Source organism: Notamacropus eugenii, chromosome 1, assembly GCF_028372415.1.
Source record: "Notamacropus eugenii isolate mMacEug1 chromosome 1, mMacEug1.pri_v2, whole genome shotgun sequence".
Taxonomy (NCBI): Eukaryota; Metazoa; Chordata; class Mammalia; order Diprotodontia; family Macropodidae; genus Notamacropus; species Notamacropus eugenii.
This window is the reverse complement of record NC_092872.1, coordinates 219,020,225-219,043,007: the sequence shown is the minus strand read 5'-3', so window position 1 is coordinate 219,043,007 and position 22,783 is coordinate 219,020,225. Positions and strand designations below refer to the sequence as shown.

General features: G+C 38.2%; 1 protein-coding gene across 4 annotated transcripts in view; it reads left to right on the top strand.

Moving 5' to 3' along the window:
• WDFY4 (WDFY family member 4) overlaps nt 1–22,783 on the top strand; it is a 382,372-nt gene that overhangs the window by 69,913 nt on the left and 289,676 nt on the right. For all 4 annotated transcript variants that reach the window (XM_072627574.1, XM_072627546.1, XM_072627553.1 and 1 more), the window contains 2 exons: nt 2,856–3,469; nt 15,206–15,299. In XM_072627574.1, coding sequence (XP_072483675.1) covers nt 2,856–3,469; nt 15,206–15,299 — 708 coding nt within the window. The remainder of the gene's footprint in view (nt 1–2,855; nt 3,470–15,205; nt 15,300–22,783) is intronic.

Below are 22,783 nucleotides of genomic sequence, written 5' to 3'. Positions count from 1 at the left end.
CTGGACCCCAGGTAAAATCCCTTCTATGTTTAACTGCTAAATACACAACTCGATCTCTCTGATGAAAAATTAGGGACCAGAGGGGAAGGTCACTTTGATGTATGTTCCATCTCCTCTGACATATAGCAGGCAATCCTTGAAGAATATATTTCTCAAAAGAAAGAACAAAGTTTGGGTCTTTGTTTTTGTTTTTTTTAGTTGAGTGGGGTTCCTGAACCAAGATGGCAACAAATGCAGCTTCCCCATCTAATTCTGACAAATGATAACTCAGTTAAAATATAATGTAAGCAAATGAATTTATTATCCTCAGCCTTTGGGATCATGATTGTGTTATGCACAAATTCAGATTGATTTGCTAATATATATTTAGCTGTTAAACTCTGAGTTTAATTTGATTACCTCTCCAGTCTTCCAGAATGACACATGGAAAATTATGAGGAATAACAAATAATGGAATGTGAAATAAATTCTGTTATCCCTAACTAAGTTTGTGGTTTACAGTAGACATCAGTTTTAAAGATTCAAGCTAGAGGAATACTAACTCAGAAGCGATTAAATTGTAACTGAGTTAGAGCCCAAGGAAATGTGGTTAACACTGACCTTTCTTGAAGTATGTCAAACCTATGCTGATTATTTCAACTTTAACTTATTAAATTTACTCCCTGCTCAAGACTTACCACCCCATTTGATGCATTATCATGCAAAATGGAATGACAGAAGTAGAGTTCCCCTGCCTGGTCTCCACATTTCTGAAAAATTGTTTCCCTAAGTAGCACATTATTTATTTTTCTTTATGACAGAAGCGTTTCACTTTAGTTGATCTGAAATTAAACCTTTGTAAATAGATTTTGGAATCTTTACTTTATGACTCTGAAAATACGAAATTAGCCCCATTCCAAGAGGTAATAGAACAGTCAAAGTTCTAATGAGGTTACCCCCCCCCCCATTTTAGATAAAGCCTTTTGAATTTAATAAATCAAGCAATGCCAACAATTAAAAAAGAGAGAGAGATTCTATCTCCTGTTCCCTCCACCATAAAAAAAGAAGAAAACTGAAGCCACAAGTAACTCAGGATAGTGAAATTGCTAAGGAATATATAAAATATTTTGTAAAACTGATAAATTCACCTTTTAAATGTGACTAAAGGAATAAGAGGAATAATTTTAAATGGGAGGGAGATTTTCTGGGGACAGGGAAAGAGATTTTACAGGTCAATCAATATTCATAAAATTGACCAAAATATGCTTTTAAAATCAGCTTTGTTTTTGGTGCCCTGTTTGGTTAATTTATTTAATCATCCACCTATGATAAATATATTTGTTTTTATCTGATAGTGTTTTCTCTTAGAGAGACCCAAATGGATTAAAGATTCATGGATGCATGTATTACACATATACATGAATGCACATATGAATGCATGTATACATATATGTATGCAACATATAAATGTACATATGATGGTACATATGTATATTTGTATATTAGGCAGCTAGATGGCACAGTGGATGGAAAGGTGTTCTTGGAGTTAAGAAGGACCAAGTTTTAGCAGACATCTGCTGTAGAACCTTACTAGCTCTATGACAAATCACAAACTAATGGGGAAAGAAAACATGCGAAAGAAAACTAAAAGAAAGGAGAGGGAAGGTTTGGGATGATAGGGGGGCAAGGTGCCCAGAAGTCCAAAATCCAAAGTCCAAAAGGTAGTTGATGGGAAATGAGGAGAAGACTGTACAGAACCTCTTTCTTCTTTCCTCCTCCTCCTCCCCCTTCTTCTCCCTCTGTAATCCACAGCCCTGCCCTCCATTCAAAGGGTCCATTCTGAGGTGCAGAAAGAACTGAGAAGTGAACACCAGGCATGTTCTCTCATGTAGAATGAGATTTCTCAATGATGAATTTCCTGGGGAAGGAAGGGAGGCATGATGAAAAGGTTCAAGGAAGTCCAAAAGCAGCAGAGTTGATGAGAAATAGAGGTATATCAATGCTGTCATCAACACCATCATAAATGAAGTTGTATGATAAACAAAGACCAGAGATTCCTTGAATGACGGAACTCAAAGACACCTAAAATTGCTTTACATTCAACTTTCATGTTTCTCAGATGGGGACCATGGGCTTCAGTGGGCAATGTTGGGATGTCATAAAATATTCTGAGTCCCTCTTGGGGCTTTAGCTTTGTCATCTGGAAAAAGGAGATTGTTGGACTTTATGAAAGATCCCCTCCAGTTCTGGCAATCTGATACAATGAAATTATCATTTAAATTCATTTTAGCTTCTATTGAGAAACTGAAAGATGATAGATTATATGCAAACTGATATTTTTGATGAAAATGAAAAATATCTCTCCAACATCTTATCTTTGGGTTGTTTTTCCTTCTAAGTCAATGTTTGCTCTCCTACTGGGAAGTGCTGGATGTCTAGGGAATAGAAATGGGAACTAGATCTGTTATTTCAGCAGACATAGGGAATTCCTAGACGAGTAAACTCCCTCTACCAGTATAGATTAGAACCTTCTCTTCAACTTTGAATCCGAAAGAATTGACAAGAGCATTGACAGATTGCAACTTGCTGACTTGGTGATGGTTTTGAAGAAACGTTTATTGGTCAATTGTTTAAACACACACACATACACAGACATCCCTTGAAAATCTTGTGAAAACTTATCTCTTGGATTTTACTTAACCCTTGTTCAGTCCTTTCTTTCCAAGTCTGAGGCAGTTAGGCTGCTGATAGTTTTGATGAAATGTTTTTTGGTTAGTTGATTAAAAAAATCAACCCTTAATTTTTTTTTTTTTCCCAAAACTTATCCCCTGGGTTTTCTTTAACTGTTGTTTAATTTTCTCTTTCTAATATCACAGTCTCTCCAAAAAATACTGGAGAACCCTAAAGGTCGTTCTGCTTTCAGAACCTCCAGCGGCTTCAATGGTCTTCTGTCTCTCCTCTCTGACATGGAAGGATCTTTACAGGATCCCCCATCAGAGATATGGGCCCCAATCACTCCCACCCAGATAATGGAACTTGTCCTCTACACACTCTGGGCAATGACAGCAGCTCTACACTTGGACTCAGTCAATACTGACTTTTTCAGGAGAAATAACTTGTTTGATAAGCTGGCTGAAGACCTCTCTTCTCTGGGCTGCTTTGGAACTCAGGAGCAAGGGGAAGCCTCACCATACCCCTTTATCACTGAGAAAGCCAGGACATTTACAGAACTGTTCAATGTTGCCTTTTCCTCTTCTGAGGCATTCCCATCTGCACTAAGGAGTTGCCTCCAGATTCTGAGTTTTCTTGATAGTATGGCCAGAGGCACCCTTCACTTGGTGAATGGCCTGAAGGAATGGAAACAAACTCCAGAGGAACTGACCATGGATATTCAGAAAAATGTGCTTATTCAACCTGATGGATATTCCAGAACTGACAGGAGTAGCTTCAGACCACTCATGGTTACGATGTGGACAGACCTGGATGACAGGTAAGTCATTGTTCCTTGATTCTGAAATTGTACCTAAATTCCATTTATTTAAAAAATAGGTAAGATTTTTGCAAGATACCTGAAGATGACAATTTCCTAGGAGTGACTTTATCACAAATAAAATATTCAAGAAACTTGAATGACTTTGTATATCAAAGTTTAATTTGGATGAGAGGACAAGGCATCATATCTCACCGTCACAATTTTCTCCCCTGTCAAATGAGGAGGTTGAATTAGATGACCTCCCACATTGCTTTGAATTCTAAAGTACTTTGGGGCTATGATCTCAAACTCTGTCTAATTCTATCCCGTGCATTAAAATATCTGATTCATATCTTGTGTATACCTTGTATTATTATTTTGCTTCTCTAATAAAATGAATATTATTTTCAGTATATAGCTGTTCTGAATTTAAAAGATGACTAGATCTCTGTCTAAACAGTCATCACAGGTTCCATGATATGATATCTTTTTATGTTAAAAATCCATTATTATTTTAGTTAATAAGAGGCTAGAAAATGCACTTTTGGTTAATGTGGATAAGAAATGAATCCAGATTATTTTGATAGATTAAATTATTATTATATTTTGCTATTAACATTAAAATCTTACTGAGACCTGAAGTCTCAACTGGATTGGCTTAGGTCATTGGTAGCCAAGAAGCAAAATGTGTTTACAATTAAGGCATTGTAATACAAATGGACTAGTCTGTTTTTTAATCTTAAATTGAATACTTCCAAAATGAGGGGACCATGTCTGTTAATTTCACAGAATCATAGAATCTTGGAAGTGGTAGAAGTGTTAGTGATCATCTTAAAAAATCTTCTTCGATATCCCTTACAAGTAGCCAAGTAATGGAGAACTTACTCTTTTCCAAGGTATAGCATTCAAGTTTTAGACAGTAATGATTGTTAGGAAACCATCCCTTAAAATATGTCTCCTTATATTTTCCAGCCTGCATTCACCCTTTATCTTATGCCCTCCCCCTGCCATCTTCTCTGGCAGATTGTTCCCTCATATCTTCTCCCAAACCCTAATCATTCTTACTAGCTATCATCCCACATCTCTCCTCTCTTTCCCAGCTAAACTTCTTAAAAAGCTGTCTATACTAGGTGTCTCCATTTCCTCTCCTCTCACTCTTTTCTAAACATACTGCAATATGGCTTTGAACCTGATCATTCAACTGGATCTGTTTTCTCTTAAGTTACCGGGGATCTCTTGATTGCCAAATCCAATAGCGTTTTCTTAATCCTTATCCTTCTTGACTTCTCTGTAGAATTTGACATTGTAGGTCACTGTGTCCTCCTGGATACTGTCCCCTCTCTAAATTTTCATGGCATCATTCTTTTTTCTCTTACTGTCTAATGGCTTCTCAACCTTCTTTGCTATGCCCAGTACCTGTGGATATCCCCCAAGGGTCTTTTTTCTCTTTTCCTTCTATATTATCTCACTTGGTGATCTCGTTAGTGCCCACGAGTTCAACTCTCATCTCTGCAGATATCTCCCAGATCTATATATCTAGTCCCAATTCTCTCATGAATTCATAGCCTACATTACAAACTGCTTTTTGTACATCTTGAACTGGCTGTCCTTAAGTCTGCAAGAATTTATTAAGAACCTACCATGTTTCATGTACCATACCAAGACCTGGGGATACAAATAAAGGAGAAAAAATAGTAGTCCCTGTTCTCAAGTGTCATAGAGGGGACAACATGCAAACAACCATGTACAAACAGGATACAAACAGGATAAATTGGTGCTAATCACAGAACAAAGGACCCAACATGAAGCAGAATCAGCAAAGGTTTCTTGTAGTAGGTAGGATTCTAGGTAGGAAGTCAAGGAAAGAGGGACAATATTTTGTAGACATCTCAAGCTCAACACATCCAAAATAGATCTCATTGTCTTTCTCTCCAAGCCCACTCTTTTCCTAAACTTCCCATTACTGTCTTTGCCAGTGCCAGTCACCCAGATTCACAATCCCAAAACTATCCTCAGCTTTTTAATCTCACTCTGTAGATCCCCTATACTTAGAACAATACTTGGCTTATAATAGATGCTTATTAACTCATTGACCCTAATGCATTTTTGGTGGAAGTGATAATTCAGTCAGTCATTTTGGAAAAAAGAACATGGATTAGTGGGAAGAGTATGACTAAGAAATTAAAACCCTTTGACCTAGAGCTTCCACTGCTAGACATACGTGCCTTTTTTTTAATTAGTGACTAAAAAAAGACTCTCTATACACCAAAATATTTATATGATCACTTTTTGAAGTAGCAGAGAACTGAGGAGTATCCTTGGCCACTGTTGCCTCTTCCTATGATTGTTTGACTCTTCCTAGACTTTTAAATAAAGAGGATACTCAGGCTGCCATGTTTTATTTAACTCCACTTCCTCTCTACCCTGGCCCTTCACTTGGTACATTTATCTCTCCTTCCCATTGACCTTTTAATGGACTGTCTCTTTCCCCCCATCCCCCACATTACAATAAAAGATATTTGAGGTCAGAGACTGTCTTTCTATTTGTGTTTATATTTTCAACACTTAGCACAGTGCTTGGCACATAGTAAGCATTTGATAAATACTAGTTGACTGAGTGGCTAAGCAGATGGTCCTATATGAATGCAATGGAAGATTACTGAATTGTAAGAAATGTGTATGATGACTATAGAGAAGCATTAAAAGACATTTCTGAACTGATACAAAATGAAGAAAGCAGAACTAAGAAAATAATAAACAATACAATATAACCAACAAAGCAACTGAAACTGAATGTTGACAAATTATAATAACCAAGGTTGACCTGAAAAATGAGAATAAAGCTTCTCTTCCACTTCCCTGCAGATGTTGGAAAGCCTTAATTATTAGGTATTCCCTTATATCAAGATGTGGTGTCAGAGAGAGGGAAGACTTTACATTTCTTCTTGATTTTCTTTCTGTCTTTCTTTTTTGTCTTTCCTGTCTTTCTTTTTCCTTTCTTTCACATGAAATATCATTTTCTAATAAGTCTCTTGTTTAGTGTAAATGGGCCATCATGGCCAGTCCCTGTGTTTTGGTTCTCGTCTACCCCAGATCTTGTGCAAGGACAGTCAAAAAACATTGGTTTGTGAGCCCTTAGATCATTGACAAAGCTAGGGAGTCTTTGTCTCCTATGCCAGATTACCAAACTGTCTGCCTTCAGGGATAGAGTCTGACTTCTTCTGAACTCATCTTGACTAGGTGTAAGCAATTCTGTGTAAGATCTTACATTCTGAGTACTATGGAGAGTTCTCTTTTCTATGGGTCAACCAATGCTTTTCTCTGCTTGTTATGATTGATTAAATAAAACCTGCATATTGACTTGTACCCTAAATTGTAAACAATGCATTTTTTCCCTACAGTAAAGTCTTACATGGACCCTTTGCTCTGACAGTGCCATCACCATGGGGCAGGGCTTCATCACTTCATACCTGCACTATTCCAATAGCCTACTGATTAGTCTCCCTGCTTAGTCTTCTACCATTCCAACCCATCCTAAACTCAGTGACCAAATAAATTTCCCTAAAGCACGGATCTAACCATGTTACTCTCCTCAATAAACCCCAGTGGTCCCCATCCCCTCCATGATCAAATATAAAGTCTTCCAGTGTTCAAAGCCCTTCATAAGAGACTGTTTTCCCCCCTATATTTGTTATCCCAACACTTAGAGCAGGGCTGTCCTACCTTCCAGTCTTCTTACACCTCACTCCCCTCCATGCACTCTGTAATTCAGGCTTCCTGGCCATTCCTCTCACAAGATAAAACATCTGCCTACTCTACATTTTCACTGGCCATCCCACGTAACTGAAATGCTCTCCCTCCTGATTTAAGGCATTCTCTCTCATTATTTTCCATGCCTAGTGTTCTCTTCTGCCTTATTTTTGCCTCCTGACTTCCTTCAAGTCCCAACTAAAATTGTACCTTCTTTCCAATAAGCTCTTCCTGATTCTCATTAATGCAATACCTTCCCTCTGTCAATTATCTCCAATTTATCCTATATGTATCTTATTTGTACATTGTTGTTTGTGTGTTCTCTCCCCTATTAGACAGTGAACTCCCTGAGGGCAGGGACTATATCTTTTTTTTGCCTTTCTTTGTATCTCTAGCACTTAACACAGAGCCTGGCACAAAGTAGACACTTAAAAATATTGACTGTACCTGACTCACCACATTCATGAAAACCATTCCTAACTTAAAGAAACTAAAGAACCCATTAGCATATTAAACTTCCAGTCCACTGAAATCTCCAGACTTGTTCAGACCAAAGTTAATCTGAACATATTTCCTATCTTTTATTTGTAAAGCTGGTTAAAAAAAACAACTGGTTAAAAAAAACAACAACTCACGTTAGTCTTTATATTTCTCCTAAAAAAAATTTCATTATATTAGATTAAGCTGTGTCCTAATCTTTGATCTTTTTGAATCCTGACTCTTTAGTCCAGTAGTATAGCAATTCTTCTCAGGCTTGAGTCATCTGTGAATTTATTTTTATCCAAATCATTGATAAAAATGCTAAATAGTACAAGGTCAACTACAATTCCTTGGAGCTCTCCATTGGAGATCTTCCAAGTTGACTTTGAACCATTCATGACTACTCTTTGGCTATGTCCATTCAGTCAGTTCATTTTTCATCTAATTGTTCTTTTGTCTAGACCACATTTCTCCATCTCTAACCATAAAAATGGGGATAATTGTAGCAATTTACCTATGCATAGGACTGTTGTGAGGATCGGTAATTGTGAGTTAATAGCTTCAAAGCACAAGCACAGAGGAAACACTTAATAAAGGCTTGCTTCTTTCCCTTTAAATACAGTTGCTATGATTTCTCTATTGACTTTGAAACTGGCATAAAATGATGTCCTTGTTCATGAGCAGATCATGGATGCTGAAGCGCTAGCTGGTTCATTGAATGCCTCCCTAATCTTCCACAGGAGAAATTAATGTTATACTATGGAACATCCAAATCAGGAAGCATTTATTCAGCACCTACTATATGCCAGACACCACTCTAAATGGTGGAGATAAAAAGGAAATACAATGAGCCCTCAATGAGCTTACACTTTAATGAGGGAAACATTGTGTGTATAAATATGTGTGTACATTTTTATAGGACTTTTAAGGATTTCAGTGCTTTTTCTACATTATGTTCTTTGAGAGTAGAAGGGAAGGCACCAGGAGCAGGGGAGCTGTGGATATTTTCAGCATAGGAAAAGAGTCATCTGTTTCTCTGTGCAGCTTTTGTTGTTTAGTCATGTTCAAGTCTTTGTGACCCTATTTGGGATTTTCTTGGAAAAGATGCTGGACTAGTTTGTCCTTTCCTTCTCCTGCTCATTTAAAGGTGAAGAAAGTGAGGCAGAGTTAAGTGACTTTCCCAGGGTCACACAGCTAGTAAGTGTATGAGGCTAGATTTGAACTCACAAAGATCAATCTTCTTGACTCCAGGACCATTCTTTGCAACACCTATATTTGAGATGGAAGGCAGACTCATCTCCCACAGAACAGTTTTGAAAAAGGACACACATATGAAAAAAAAAATGGGTTGTGGAAAGAACAGGAACTGTATAGACTGAGTACCAATGACTGCAGAGAACACCCTGAATTAATGCGCTGAGCAGGACAAAAAAAAAGCTGAGGTACAGGGAGGATTAACGGAAGAAGAGGAAAAGGAAGGCTAAGCTTAGGCAGAGAAGAGAAAGACAGGTAGTTTACTGAGTTCCTGCAGCCATCTTGGAATAGAAAGCTTGGACTGAGCCTATGGACTGTGATTGCCTCTTCAAAGACTGAATTCTAAAAGATCTCCTATCTCCCCAACTCCTTTCCTGGTGCCTCCTGGGTAGTGTTATTTAAAAACTGATCATTTCTTTTAACTATTTCCTATATCCAGATATTTGCTTCACAAATAAAGAGTCCAGACTTGGTGGCTTTTATATACTTGTTTTGTCGACTTAGTCAAAAGGAGGAATAGAGAAATCTATTAGCTGGAAATATTTACAATTTAAATTAGGAGAGAGAGAGAGCCACACTTCTGCCCAAACACAGAGATTTTCCTAACCGGGAGCTCTTTGCTATTACAGTTGTATGAATTATTTTTAATTTGATTTAAACTGCATGAAATAGCAGAAAAAGGGATGAATTAGACCTGTAGGCCATTATATTGCCCCTAGGTTAAAATCTAGCTAATTGTTGTACTTTTTATTGCTTTGTCCTTCATTCTGGAAGAGGACCAATGACATCAGGAAGGCAATGTCTTGACTTGCAAGTGAATTGTATTTAAGTGAGGCAGGGCTGTGCAAAGTCACCAGCCTCACTGTCATTGGAGTCATCTGTTTCTAGTGGCAAGATATAGATCAGGAGGACTGGAGATGGCTCCAGATTGTTGTAATTAGGGCTGGGGTGAGGGGTAGGAGAGGGGGAAAGTGGCTCATTAGATCTCCAACCTCCAGAGAAGAGAGAGGAGAGTGGAGGAGGAGAGGAGGACAGTGAAGGAAGAGGCCACACCTTAAACTACTCTCTAGGGAAGAGATAAGAGAGATCTGGGAGAATTTAATTCTGTCCCTTTCTAGGAATGATACTGGTCTACCAGCCAGCCAACTCTGTCCTTCATATCAACACTCGCTCAATGTTATGTTGCCAGCTGATCGAATATGGAACCTGAGTACAGTTTGAAACTTCAAAATGCTTGCTTTTTCTTTTGGGGGTATGTTCTTCAGATGATGGAAGCAACTCCATCCTTCCTATGTATACCATATCATAAGATCCCTGAAACTGATACATGGTGGATGAATTTCTGATAACAGAACTCATGCCTTTAACTAATGTAGTCCTCAGATGATGGGTATTAAACCCGTAATGGCAGTCTAATGCATTGGAAAGAACCAAGGATTTAGCTGTAGGTTCCAATTATGATTCCGCTACTTATTAACTATGTGCTTTTGGCCAAGTCACTTTACTTTTCTGGCCTGGTTTTGCATAACTGTATGATGTTTACATAACGAGGCTGTTGGGTTAGATGATACCTAAAACCATTTTCAATTCTAAAGCATTATCCATTTTTTTCCAATGAATCTTTGTTCCTGGTTTACTAGCACCTTTTTCTTTGCTCCCATAACCAAACTCAGGTAGTCTCTGAGTCCTACAGGAGACTGCAGAGTCAATTATACTCCAACTGGTGTGTTCTTTAGAGAAAGATAATAAAGACTGGGGAAGAGGCTCTGAACACTGTGACTGGTTGAACTATGTTTCCCCTTTATGTTGAATAATGTCCCTGCCAGTGTCCTAAATCTTGAGGCAGACCCTTTTCTCCTTGTGGTTTTTATGATTAGGGGAGCTCAAACTGTTTTAATTGACTCTAAACTTGATGTAAATCTGGTGTCCCCACTGCTCTAGAATAGCGGCTCCAGCTGCCTTCCCATGGATTAGCTGTGTTAATAGCCCTTAAGCTCCATTTGGGTGGTGTGCTGTGTCTATAAAGCTCTTTGTCTTTCTTCCTAAGTAGAAGCACCAGCTAACAATTGGAAACCCGGGAGCTAAGTGTCAGAAGGTTGGTTTCTTCCTGGAGGCCTCCACATTCTACTTTCCCCCCTTCCCAGCTCTGACCCTGGAAAACTTTCTTATTATTGTGCAAAGGGAATGTTAGAAATGAGATTAAGAAAAATAACTGGGGTTTTTCCCATTTTCTCCTCTCTGATATAAAGAAGCTTTTGATTTCTCTTTTGCTGCGGATTTTTCACATGCCAGCCAGTGATGGTGATACCCATTAACAGGCTGGAAATTTTGTTCCTGGCAGACACAATATGTTTCATGACTTAGCACTGAGTCATCTGTGTTATCTGCAACTTGGTCATATTATTTCTGTCTCTTCCATGACCTCGTTCCATCAATTACCTTGTCTCTCCCACATAATAAATTTCTCCTTTTCTCCTGGCTCCTTCCCCACTACCTAGAAACATGCTTAAGTGTCCCCCTCATTAGATTATGAATTTCTTGAGAGCAGAGATGATTTTTATGGTTGTAGTCTTGTTTTCTTTTTAAATATCCCCAGTACTTAATGTAGTTCAGAGTGCCTAGTAGGCTCTTGATAAATGCTTAAACTCTTACCCAAAGCCTTTTCTAATTCCCTCTACTTTTATGTATCTATATTCATGTTGTATTCTTTAGGTAGATGTAAGATCCCCGAGGTCAGACACTGCTTTCATTTTGTCTTTAAATAACTACTTAGCATGATGCCATACACAGAGTAGGTGGTTTATATAAGTATGTTGCAATGAACTGAGAATCACCTAGTCCAAAATCTACATAGGAATTGCAGAATGCCAGAACTGGAAGGAACCTCAAAGTCAACCCAGTACAAACCCACCTTTTATTCACAATTCTCTCGTCAATCCATGAGATTGGGCAAGTCATGTGATATAAGTTTCTCCATGTCTCACAATTTTGTTTAGGAGTAATCTCTCTAAAATGTTGGCTCTGTGGTCCATGATGTGAGACTACTTTATTAATAAAATAACCCTTTTTTTCTCCCTGTGTGATGTGTTCTTCACTAACTAAAGTTATTATCCAACTCAAAACCAATGAGTCATTTTCATTGTGTATAGGTTATATTCTGTATCTCCAGCCAAGTATGCAAAGATAGTCTCATGCAAGTTTGAATTTCGAGCTGTCTTGCATTTCCCTCTCTGTTTCTGTGAATCATCCACTGTTGTCACACTAATCCCCATGTCCACTGTGATTATTATATTTATTCTTGCTTCTGGTCTTTAGCTTCTTTTGTAATATATGTTCCCCTTCCCATGTCCTGCAATAACATTCTCTGACCTAAAATGTCCTGCTCTTTCCTCAACCTATCCAAGTCCTACAAATTTTTCAAGGTGTACCCCAAATAACGTAAAGGTTTCCCTTGGGACTAACCATAATTATTCCCTGTTATAGACTCATGGCATTTACTTTCTATAGCTAGTCCATACATCACTGTCTTGTGATACTAGTCTTATTTATCTTGTGACAGATATATTGTGCCCCTCTAAATAGAATGGAAACTGCTCGAGATCATGAATTCAACAGTGTAGTAGATAAAGAACTTGCTTTGGAATCAGGATGGTCTAGGTTCAAATCCCCTTTTAGACATATACTGACTTCCTGTCCCTAGCTAAGCTACTTAACCCCTAAGTGTTCTAAGCAGCTCTCTGAGATAACTTGCATAGAAAGTGCCAGGCAAGTAGTAGTAGAGAGGCTATATCATAGGTGTAGTCTCTATCACTGGTTCCTAAATTCCTACTACATATGTCAATGTGCTAGGTAAAAACATAATCCCCCATCCTCAAGGAATAACTAAATTAGTGGGAATATGACAGAGAAAAAAATAACTGAAATGAAAATAAAACCCAATCAAAATAAGAATTTGAGGAGGAGAGTTCTTTTGCCAAAGGAGAATAGGAAAGTGGTATAATAATGCTGACACCTAAGTGGAACCTTCCTTGAAGTGAATAACAAGAAAATATGTTATGAGTGATGGTCTTAGCAAAGGCATAAAGGTAGGAAAGGGAAGAATTAGCTCTAGGAATATTGAATGGTTCCAAGGTGGCTGGAATATGGTGTGAAATATATATAAGAAAAATAAGAATACAATGTTACACTTTTTTTAATCTTCTCTCAGTGATTGAAAAAACATAATGCTAAGTCAACAAAGATTCATTATGCACCTACACTGTGCAAGCACTGTGCTAAATATTAGGGATGCAAAATTAAAAGTAAGACAATCCCTGCCCTTAAGGAACTTATATTCTGTTCTCACATAGTAAGTGCTCAAATATTTGCCGAATAAATGAAGTTCAAAATTATATTAATCATTGCTCTGCAGCAATCTGGGTTATAGAAATATTCCAGCAATATTCCTATTGTCCTCCAATGGTGGATTGAGCTTCCAAAGTACATGGATAAATCAGTAGCTTTTAACTTGGAAAGTGTTCTGGGCTCTGGCTGCTTTCTCCCAAACCTATTTAGCACAGAAGGTCCCTGAAAGACCATACAACCGTAGTAATAAATATTAGGGAAAACACTCTGGCATTATAAGCAATTAAAGAAAACCAAAGAAATAACAATGTGGAGTGAGAAGTAGGTCGGCTTTTCTCTAATACTTGTGCTGAAGGAAAATTAAGGCTTAATTGACAAAGAAGGAGGAGGCAGAAAGTATGTCGGAAAATCATGTTCAAAGGCTCAAAAGTATGAGGGCACTTTTAAAACTACTATGTCTAAATTCTCTTCAAAATGCGCTTTTTCTTGTCCTTGACAACAGGCATCATTAACACCCCTTGTTCTTATCTTGGAGTCAGGTTTGTTGAGGTGGTGGTTTTGTTTTACTTTTTAAATTTTTATTTTTTAGCAGCGCAAGTAGTAGCTTCTCACATTTTTATAGCATCAGGGTTTCCAAAGTGCTTTCCTCATAATAGCCCTGAGAGGTAGATAAAGCAAGCATTACCATTCCCATTTTACTGAAAAGGAAACTGAGGCTCTCAGAAATTAAGGGAATGTGGTTAGGAAGTATCTCAATCAGGAATATAGGTTTCCTGACTCCCAGTCTAGCATTCATGATAGGTGAAGAAGGTAGAGACAGACTTCTCTGAAATAACTTAGCTAGATTTGGAAGGCATAGGAGGATGGAATGCAGCCAATAAGTTGAATTATGGGATATTCACAAGTTTGGTGTTGATATCTCAGATGGAGCCTTCATCTGATTTGTCAGTCCATAAAACAAGATTTTAAAAAAAATCTATACTGAAAATCAACAGAAACAGATATTCATAAGCTCAAACAATAAAAATGCACATAAATCAAAAACTTAATTATTTATGAGTTCATAGATTTATTTTGTCATGGACTCCTTTGACAGTCTAGAGATGTCAATGGGACCCTTCTCACAATATTTTTAATACATAAAATAAAATACATAGGATTTCAAAGGAAGCCAATTATATTGATACATGGTTATCAAAATATGTCAAAAGACAAAAGCAAGCCCACAGACACCAGTTTAAAATCCCTAGTTTGAGGGTGCATAATATACACATTATCTTCAACAAAAATTCCCTATTTGTTTTCACAGTCCCTTCTAATTATATTATTTTATTATTAATAATTTATCTAATAATTATAATAATTATAATTTTATTATTTTGTTTCTATTGTTTTTATCACCAGATAGTGGTAGTCAGTGCATTTGTTATTTCTCAAGGAATTTCATTGTACTTTCTTGGTAAGGCCTTGCGATGGCATGAGTGTAGAGAAACTCTTACTGAGGAAAATGAATCTCTACTAATGTAGAAGGGCATATGTTCTGTAAAGGACAGTCTTGCCGGCAGCTCTGAGAAGTGAATCTATTTGCGCAGCATCACCTAGCCAGGCTGTATCAGGGACTGGACACATCCTTGCTTCTCCCTCTGAGGCTGCCTCTATATAAGATCAGAGAATCTGTTTTGTTTGGCCATTCTTCCATAGTTGGATGTGTGGGTTCTTTCCAGTTTTTTTGTTTTTTGGTTTTTTTTTTTTTGCATCTAAAAAAATGCCACAAATCCACCTGTTGGGGAAGAGTGAATGATTGGTAGATATTTGGGGCCCCCTGGATGGAATGATTCTGAGAGTCTAGCCAATAGATGAAGGGGATAGCCCCTTTACGGGACCTTGCTGGAGTTCTTCATATTTTTTTTCATTTGTTTTGTTTAGGATGGATGACTCGGATGCTGTCATCAGGCACCCTGGGGTTGTCTGCGTCATGCTCAGGCTGCTTCCTTCCCTGTACCATAAGGATCACCCACAGGTACAGTTGTTCCTAAATGTTTCGTTTGTCATGCGTGGCTAATTATAATTATCTTTTCTTTATCACCTCTTACTCTGGACCCCTATGAAATAGGTCCTTGGCAATTGCTCCTGAAATATATTTCAACAGGATCCCTTATTTGAGCATTACCACGGACAGTGGCAGGGCAATGTCTCCAATCACTTTTTTGTCAGAAAGAAAAAATAAAGACATTCAGAATATGGAAACTGGAACTGAAAGAACCCTAGGGTCATTCAATCCAAAGAGCATCCATGTTGCGTTATTATCACTACCATGGGAAAGCTCATGTTTACAAAATGCTTCTTGACAAGTCAATTGAATAAGTGTTACTTGGAATTAGGAATATGACCTGAGTTCGCATCCCACTTTAGGCACTTACTAGCTCTGTAATCCTGAGCAAGTTACTTAACTCCCTCAGACTCAGTTTTCTTATCCATAAAAAGAGGCAATAATGGTGCCTCTCTTACAGACTTGTTTTGAGAATCAAATGAGACAATGTTTCATAAACCTTAAAATGCTGTGTTTTGCTGGCTATGATTGTCTTTACCTCTCAGCCTCAGTTTCCTCCTCTTATTAGATGAGGTTGTAAGATATAACTGCGAATGAGAGAGATTAAGGACTTTGGGATAGAAAGTTGTCTCTTCCAGTTTCTAATTTACCCTGGGGAATCACTTAGCTCTGTTTGTCTCAGTTCCTCATCTGTCAAATGAGCTAGAAAAGGAAATAGCAAACCATTCCAATATCTTTGCCAAGAAAACCCCAGAAGGGGTCAGACAGAGGAGTCAGTAAGAACTGAAACGCCTCAGCTATAACAATAAAAGGCAGAAGATTGGATTTGAGCTCTGTCATGAAGGACACCATAGAAGTTGGTAGGTGGAAGTGAGGAGGTGAAATGTCTTGTACGAGGTGGAGCAAGGAGGCCAGAGTTTCTGGATCATGGAGTATGTGAAGGAGAGTAATGAGTGAGAAGATTAGAAAGATAGGAGAGGTCAGGTTGTAAAGGGCTTTGAAAGACCAACAGATATTTGGTGCTAGAGATAGCTGGAATCCCTTGAGTAGGAAAGTGACATGGTCAGACCTCTTAGTCTAGGAATAAAGTGATGAGCACCTGTACCATGGAGGTGGCTAAGTGAGTGGAGAGAAGGCAATGCATAGGAGAGATGTTAAGAAAGTAGAAATGACATGATTGGCCTCCTATTGGACTTGTGGAATTAGTGAAAATGAAGGGTGGAGGAGGATAACATGCAGTTTCCAAGCCTGAGTTATGGAGACAATGGTGGTACCCTCGACAGTAATAGGGAAGCCAGAAAGAGAGACTTGAGAGAAACGATAATGAGCTTGAGATATCATCTAGTTGGAGACGTTCTATGGGCACATTAGTTGGCAATGTGAGACTGGATGCCAGGTGAGAGGTTAGTGCTGGGTCTATTGATTGGAGAAGTATGTAAATAGAGATGATAAGTGAAGCAAAGGGAGTTGATGAGATCAGCAAGAAAGATGATATAAAGAGAGAAGAGAAAAGGGTCCAGGAAAGACAGTCTGAGGAAATACTAAAGTAAGTAGTATGACCTGGAGAAAGATGTAGCAAAGGACCCTGTAAAGTGATCTGATAGGTAGATGGAGAGCCAGGAAAGAGGTGTTGCAAACCTAGAAAACAGAGAATATCCAGGAGGAGAAGCTGTTTGACATTGTCAAAGATCACAGAGAGGTCCAGAAGGCTGAGACCTGAGAAAAAGACATTAGATTTGGCAACTGGATCTTGGTAACTTTGGAGTGAGCAGTGAGGGTTGAGATGAAGATGGTGGAGACAACAAATAGCTAGGATACCTTTTACTTCCTAAATCCCTCAGCCTAAAATAAATATTTTATTGTTAAATATTGTAGGAGAAGGAATGAATATATTGTGGACTAGTTGTTTTAATCATATAGCTAATAAACAAAAATGGATTAACACTCATATCCAGTCGTGCTAGGGCTCATAGGGCAATCTCAGGCTCTGGGGGTGAGGTTTACTCTTCTTGGAAATGAAACCTTGTAATTCCTATGGATCACAGCCTCTCAATTTAAAGACTAATGAGTTTCTGAGCCCAAGGTTTACCCAGGCTGCATTTAAACAGTTTTAAAAAAACCTGGATTAAAAATGATCAATTCAATATTTTGGGCCATTTTCATACTTAAATATAGGGTCATAGCAGATTTACCTCTCTCTACCCCCAACCCCTTTCCTATCTGATCTACTGCTTGGAGTATAGCTGGATTATAAAAAAAAAATGTGTCACAAAAACAAATAAATAAATAAAAAAATAAGAGATGGATGAATCAAGAGCATGTGTGGCTCTTGATTCATACATACATATATATATATATATATGTATGTATGTATATCCTGAGGGTCCTCATAGTCTAGGATCTACCTAAGTAAGCTTTAGGTTTTCAAATGTACTGCCATAATTAGAAAAATTAGTTATGCAAATAGAGGTTCCATTTGATTAAAATGTTTTGACTCTGTTAAAACCACAATAAGCAATTTAGGGAAAAAATCAGGTTGCTCACCAATGTCTCCAAAATATGCTAAAGAAATGTAGGGTGTGGTTTTCTCAGATGTTTTCTGCATTTGCCAAATCAGCAGCTATTAAAAGTTTGATAATTAGAGTAATTAATTTCTGGAGGGGGAAAAAAATCTCATAACATAAATAGAATAATTAATTGAATGAGCTACAAAGCCATACAGGACAAGGCTAAAATAAAACTGGCTATAGCACTGTAATGACATAGTAGGTATAAAAAAAGAATCTCTCAGTAGATGGCAGTATTATTAAAAGTATGGAAAGCTGGAAAATTCCCATCTCCTTTCATACTGTTTGTCAAAGTTTCCAATGTTCTCTTCATTCTGTCTCATTTATGATTACTTAAATTACTAACTTTTTTTTCTTACCCCTTGATAAGAAACAGACGTTTTCTTCAAGGATAGATGTCATTTAAAAAGCAACTCATGCAAATGACCTCAAGGGTATCCAATATTCGTCCTCTTTCTTTGATAGCCAAATCACATTTACACCATAAATGACTTAAATGATTATTTTTCAAACTGCCAACATTATAGCCTCCTCCTGGAAGCAGAGAATCCAGCTGTTTTCTGACCTCTTACATCATCACCAGGAATAACCATTAGACTGGTTGGAATTCAGCAGTAAGTGTTGCTGATTGAGCATGAGGCTGAATGGTATCCAGCTGGGTTCTCTAGGAGGAATGTTGGCCCTGGAATGGTATAACTCATATGGATTCAAATGGGGCTTCTTTTAGGTAAGGTCAGCAGATTGGAATTGCCTACCCATGAGGAAAAGATGCTTGGGTTGGAGCAATGGAGATTATTTTTAATTTAGTGCTTTCTGGTCATGAGTGTAATTCAAATTATACAGTGGTTTGTGACCTGTTGTGATTTTGATGAATTTTGAGAAGGTCCTTTCTGATTGCCAGCAAAGAGGCAGACAGTGGCATAGTAGATAGAATTCTTAACCCAGAGTTAAGAAGACCTGAGTTCAAATTAGGCCACACATACTAGCTTTGTGACCTTGGGCAAGTCACTTAACCTCTGTCTGCCTCAGTTCCTTTAACTGTAAAATGGGGATAATAATAACATTTGCTGGGTCCTTCCTTCCTTCCCTTCTTCCACATAAGAAAGTTATTGGTTTTATGTCAAAAGCTGAAAAGAAATAGATTTCTCACTGATGGGGGATGCCCAGTGTGTTACATGGAGAGTCAATAATAGGGCTGAGGTTTTAATCCAGATCCTCTCTGGATGCCTCCTTTACAACCTCTTAGCGTATACCCTTTCTTCTTCTTCTTCTTCTTGTTCTTCTTGTTCTTGTTCTTGTTCTTGTTCTTCTTGTTCTCGTTCTTCTTGTTCTCGTTCTTCTTGTTCTTCTTGTTCTTCTTCTTCTTCTTCTTCTTCTTCTTCTTCTTCTTCTTTGCAGCTAGGTGGTGAAGTGGATATAACACCAGTGCAGGAGTCAGGAGGACCTGAGTTCAAATCTCACCTCAGACACTTGACACTCACTAGCTGTGTGACCTTGGGAAGTCACTTAACCCCAATTGCCTCATCCTGGGTCATCTTCAGTCATCCTGATGAATATCTGGTCATTGGATTCAGATGGCTCTGGAGGAGAAGTGAGGCTGGTGACCTGCACAGCCCTCCCTCACTTCACAAAGCCAAGTGCAAGTCACGTCATTATTTCTCTGTTGGCATGGTCTTCTTCAGCAACGAAGGATGAACACACACTCATCATCATCATCATCATTCCTGACCACCAGTCCCCTATGTATGTTGTTTTCCCTGTTAGAATGTTAGCTCCTTGAAAACAGGAATTCTCTTTGCTTTTGTATTTGTATCCCCAGTCCTTGACAAAGTTCTAGGTATATAATAAGTACTTAATAAATACCTTTTCATTCATTCATTCATTCAGTATAACTCTCACTTTCCCAATCTTGGATACTAGAGGCTTTCTTATTGACATCTGAGACTTCCTTGCTTCCATATCTGCTCTGTCATACTACTGACTCATATGGCATTTACAAGTCACTCAAATGCCAGACCTTCAGGCCACTTTTTAGTCATATTGACCTTTGTTTTGTATTTGTGAAGTTGATTTTTGAATCTAAACTTAAGATTAAGTCTCCCTCCCAGCTTTCTGTCATTTGATAATTCCAGAAAGGTGTTATATGTACCATTATCAAAGTCATTTATAAAAATATGAAAAAGCCCAGGGCCAAAACTAGATCTGGGAACATCGGAGACTTTTCAAGTTGAAACTGAACCATTCATGACTATTCTTTGAGTTTGGTCCTTCAACCATTTCCAAATCCATCCTATTTTACAATTATCTAGCCTACGTTTCTTCCTATTTTCCATACGAATAGCATGACTTTGTCAAATGCTTGTATAAAGTATAGGCATGTTGTATATATAGTATTCCCTTGATCTAGAATGTCACAAAAGGAAACACAAAAGCATTATTTGTTTCCATTTTTACTTTTCTCATTCTCTTGGGGGTACCATACTAACTCTTTGCCATTGTTTGGGTTATCTTCTGGTCTCTGACTTCACTTGGCTTGGCATTCATTTTCCTCTCTCTAGTTTGGCATTTTAACATCTCACTATTGCCCAAGAATTCCATGTCCTTCTGTCATTCTTGACCTGCAAATTCTTCATGACTAAGGACCTCTATCAATGGATTTCTTAATTCTTGACTCTTGAATTTTGCTAGAGAAAGCTAGGAAGTTGAGTTGATTTCATACACTATTCACATACTAAGGAGCCTTATTGGCTTCTTAGCTCAATTCTCACAGTAGCTGCTTTGAGCTATTTCTTCTTTCCTTTCTGTTAATCGCTCCCCTCATATTTAACAGATGACCTGACCTCTTATTTAACAAAAGATGAGGATCATGAGATATAGATTCCCTCAGGTTCTCCTCATTTCTGAAACCACCTTAACATCATTTACTAGTGCCCACCCCCTCCTTGATGCGATTTGGTATTGACTTTGTATAGGAATATGATAGAGACTTATCCCATAGTTTCACTGTTTTGGAAATTACCAGGCAAGTCAACTCTGCAAGTTCTAAGTAAGAATCTTATCTGCAGTTCATAGTCTGATAGAGTTGCCTAAAGCAATAGGGTCAAACTCAAAGAGAAACAGATCCCTGCCAGGACAAATTGACTTAGAAAACCACAAGTTAACATTATCTACATTGTTGTATTTTTATTTAAGTTAACCATTTCCCAATTACATTTTAATCTGATTTGAGCTGCACTGGGATGTTTGCTGGTCACTGGAAGCTGGTGGGCTGTGAATTTGATATTTCTGGCCTAGAGCACCTACAGTCTAGGTAATTTTCCCAGAATCCCACAGCTAGCATGGTCTAGTCATACATTTAGAGCTGGAAGGGACGTTAGAAACTCCTGTATCCCAAACCATTATTTTACATATGAGGAAACTGAGGCCCAGAGAGGTTAAGTGCCCCCTCAGGGTCACATAATTGATAAAGGTAAATGGCAAGACTTGAATCCAAGTATGGCCTCGAGATCAGCTGTTTATTCAATCCATCATGCTGCCATTTACTTCGTAAATATTGTATTTGCTTAATTTGCATATGTGATATTTTCTGCCTGTCTCCCCTCCCCTGCCCCCAATAAAATGTAAGCTCCTTGAGAGAAGGTAAGGTTTCATTGTTGATTTTGCATCTCCAGCATCTAGCACAGCACCTTCCACACAGCAGGCATTTAATAAGTGCTTGATGGATTGAATGTTGAAAAATCACTACCTTGATTTTTTACTTTTCTTCTCTCTGGTCACAGAAGGAATGTCCTTGCCTCTCAGTAAAATGGATTCTTCTCTATGCTCTTGATTCTGCTTCAACTCCTTCTTCCTTTAGAATATTGTGATAATAAGCATCTCCTGTCTCTCATGTGTCTTCCCTCTCTACTGGCTATTCAAAATTCCACTTACAAATATGGTCATTTTCTCTAATAGGAAAGGAAAGGAAAAAGGAAAGGAAAGGGAAGGGGAGGAGAGGAAGGGAAAGGGGAGGGAAAAGAAAGGCAAGGCAGGGGAAAGGAAGGGAAGGGAAGAAAAAGGAAGAAGGAGAAGGAGGAGGAGAAGAAGGGGAAAGGGAAGAGGAAGAGGAAAGGGAAGAGGAAAGGGAAGGGGAAAGGAAAGGGGAAAGGGAAGAGAGATAAGGAAAAAGAAGGGAAGGGAAGGAAGGGAAAGTAAAGAGGAGGAGAAGGAGAAGGGGAAGGGAAATAAGGAAAAAGAAGGGAAGGGAAGGGAAAGAAATGGAAGGGAAAGGAAGGGAAAGACGAAGGGAAAAGATAAGGGAAGGGATTAAAGACTATTAGAGCTACAAAAGGAAATTTAGGGATTATTTTATCACAATCCCCTAATTTCATCAGTGAGGAAACTGAGGCCCCAAAAGTTGAAATGATTTGCTTACTGTTGGTCAGTGGCAAACTCATCAAGATATGCTTCTTCTGGACTACAGTTCCTTTCTTTAATACTTGATGAAATATTCAGGGCTAATTTGTATTTTGTACTTACGTTTCAGCAGACATTCATTAAGTAATTAATACATGTAAGGTGTTGTGTTAGGCACTAAGGAAGATAAAAGGTAAATAAGACATAGTTCCCCACCATCATAGAGCTTTCAGTATAATAGGGTAGATAGAATACAAACAAATAGGTCTAATGCAAGATGGACTTGTATGCAAGTGCACACATGAGACAGGATCGGAGTAAAAGGGGTCCAGTCTTGGACATCTGAAATCCCACTCAACCTCATCTCTCTGAGAAGCAGTCCTTTAGAAGCAGGTGCTCTATACTTTGGTTCAAGAAGTCTAAATGGATTCAATAGTCTGTGCAAATCTGGGAACTTAACAAAAGAGACAAATCAGCAAATGTATCTTTGCC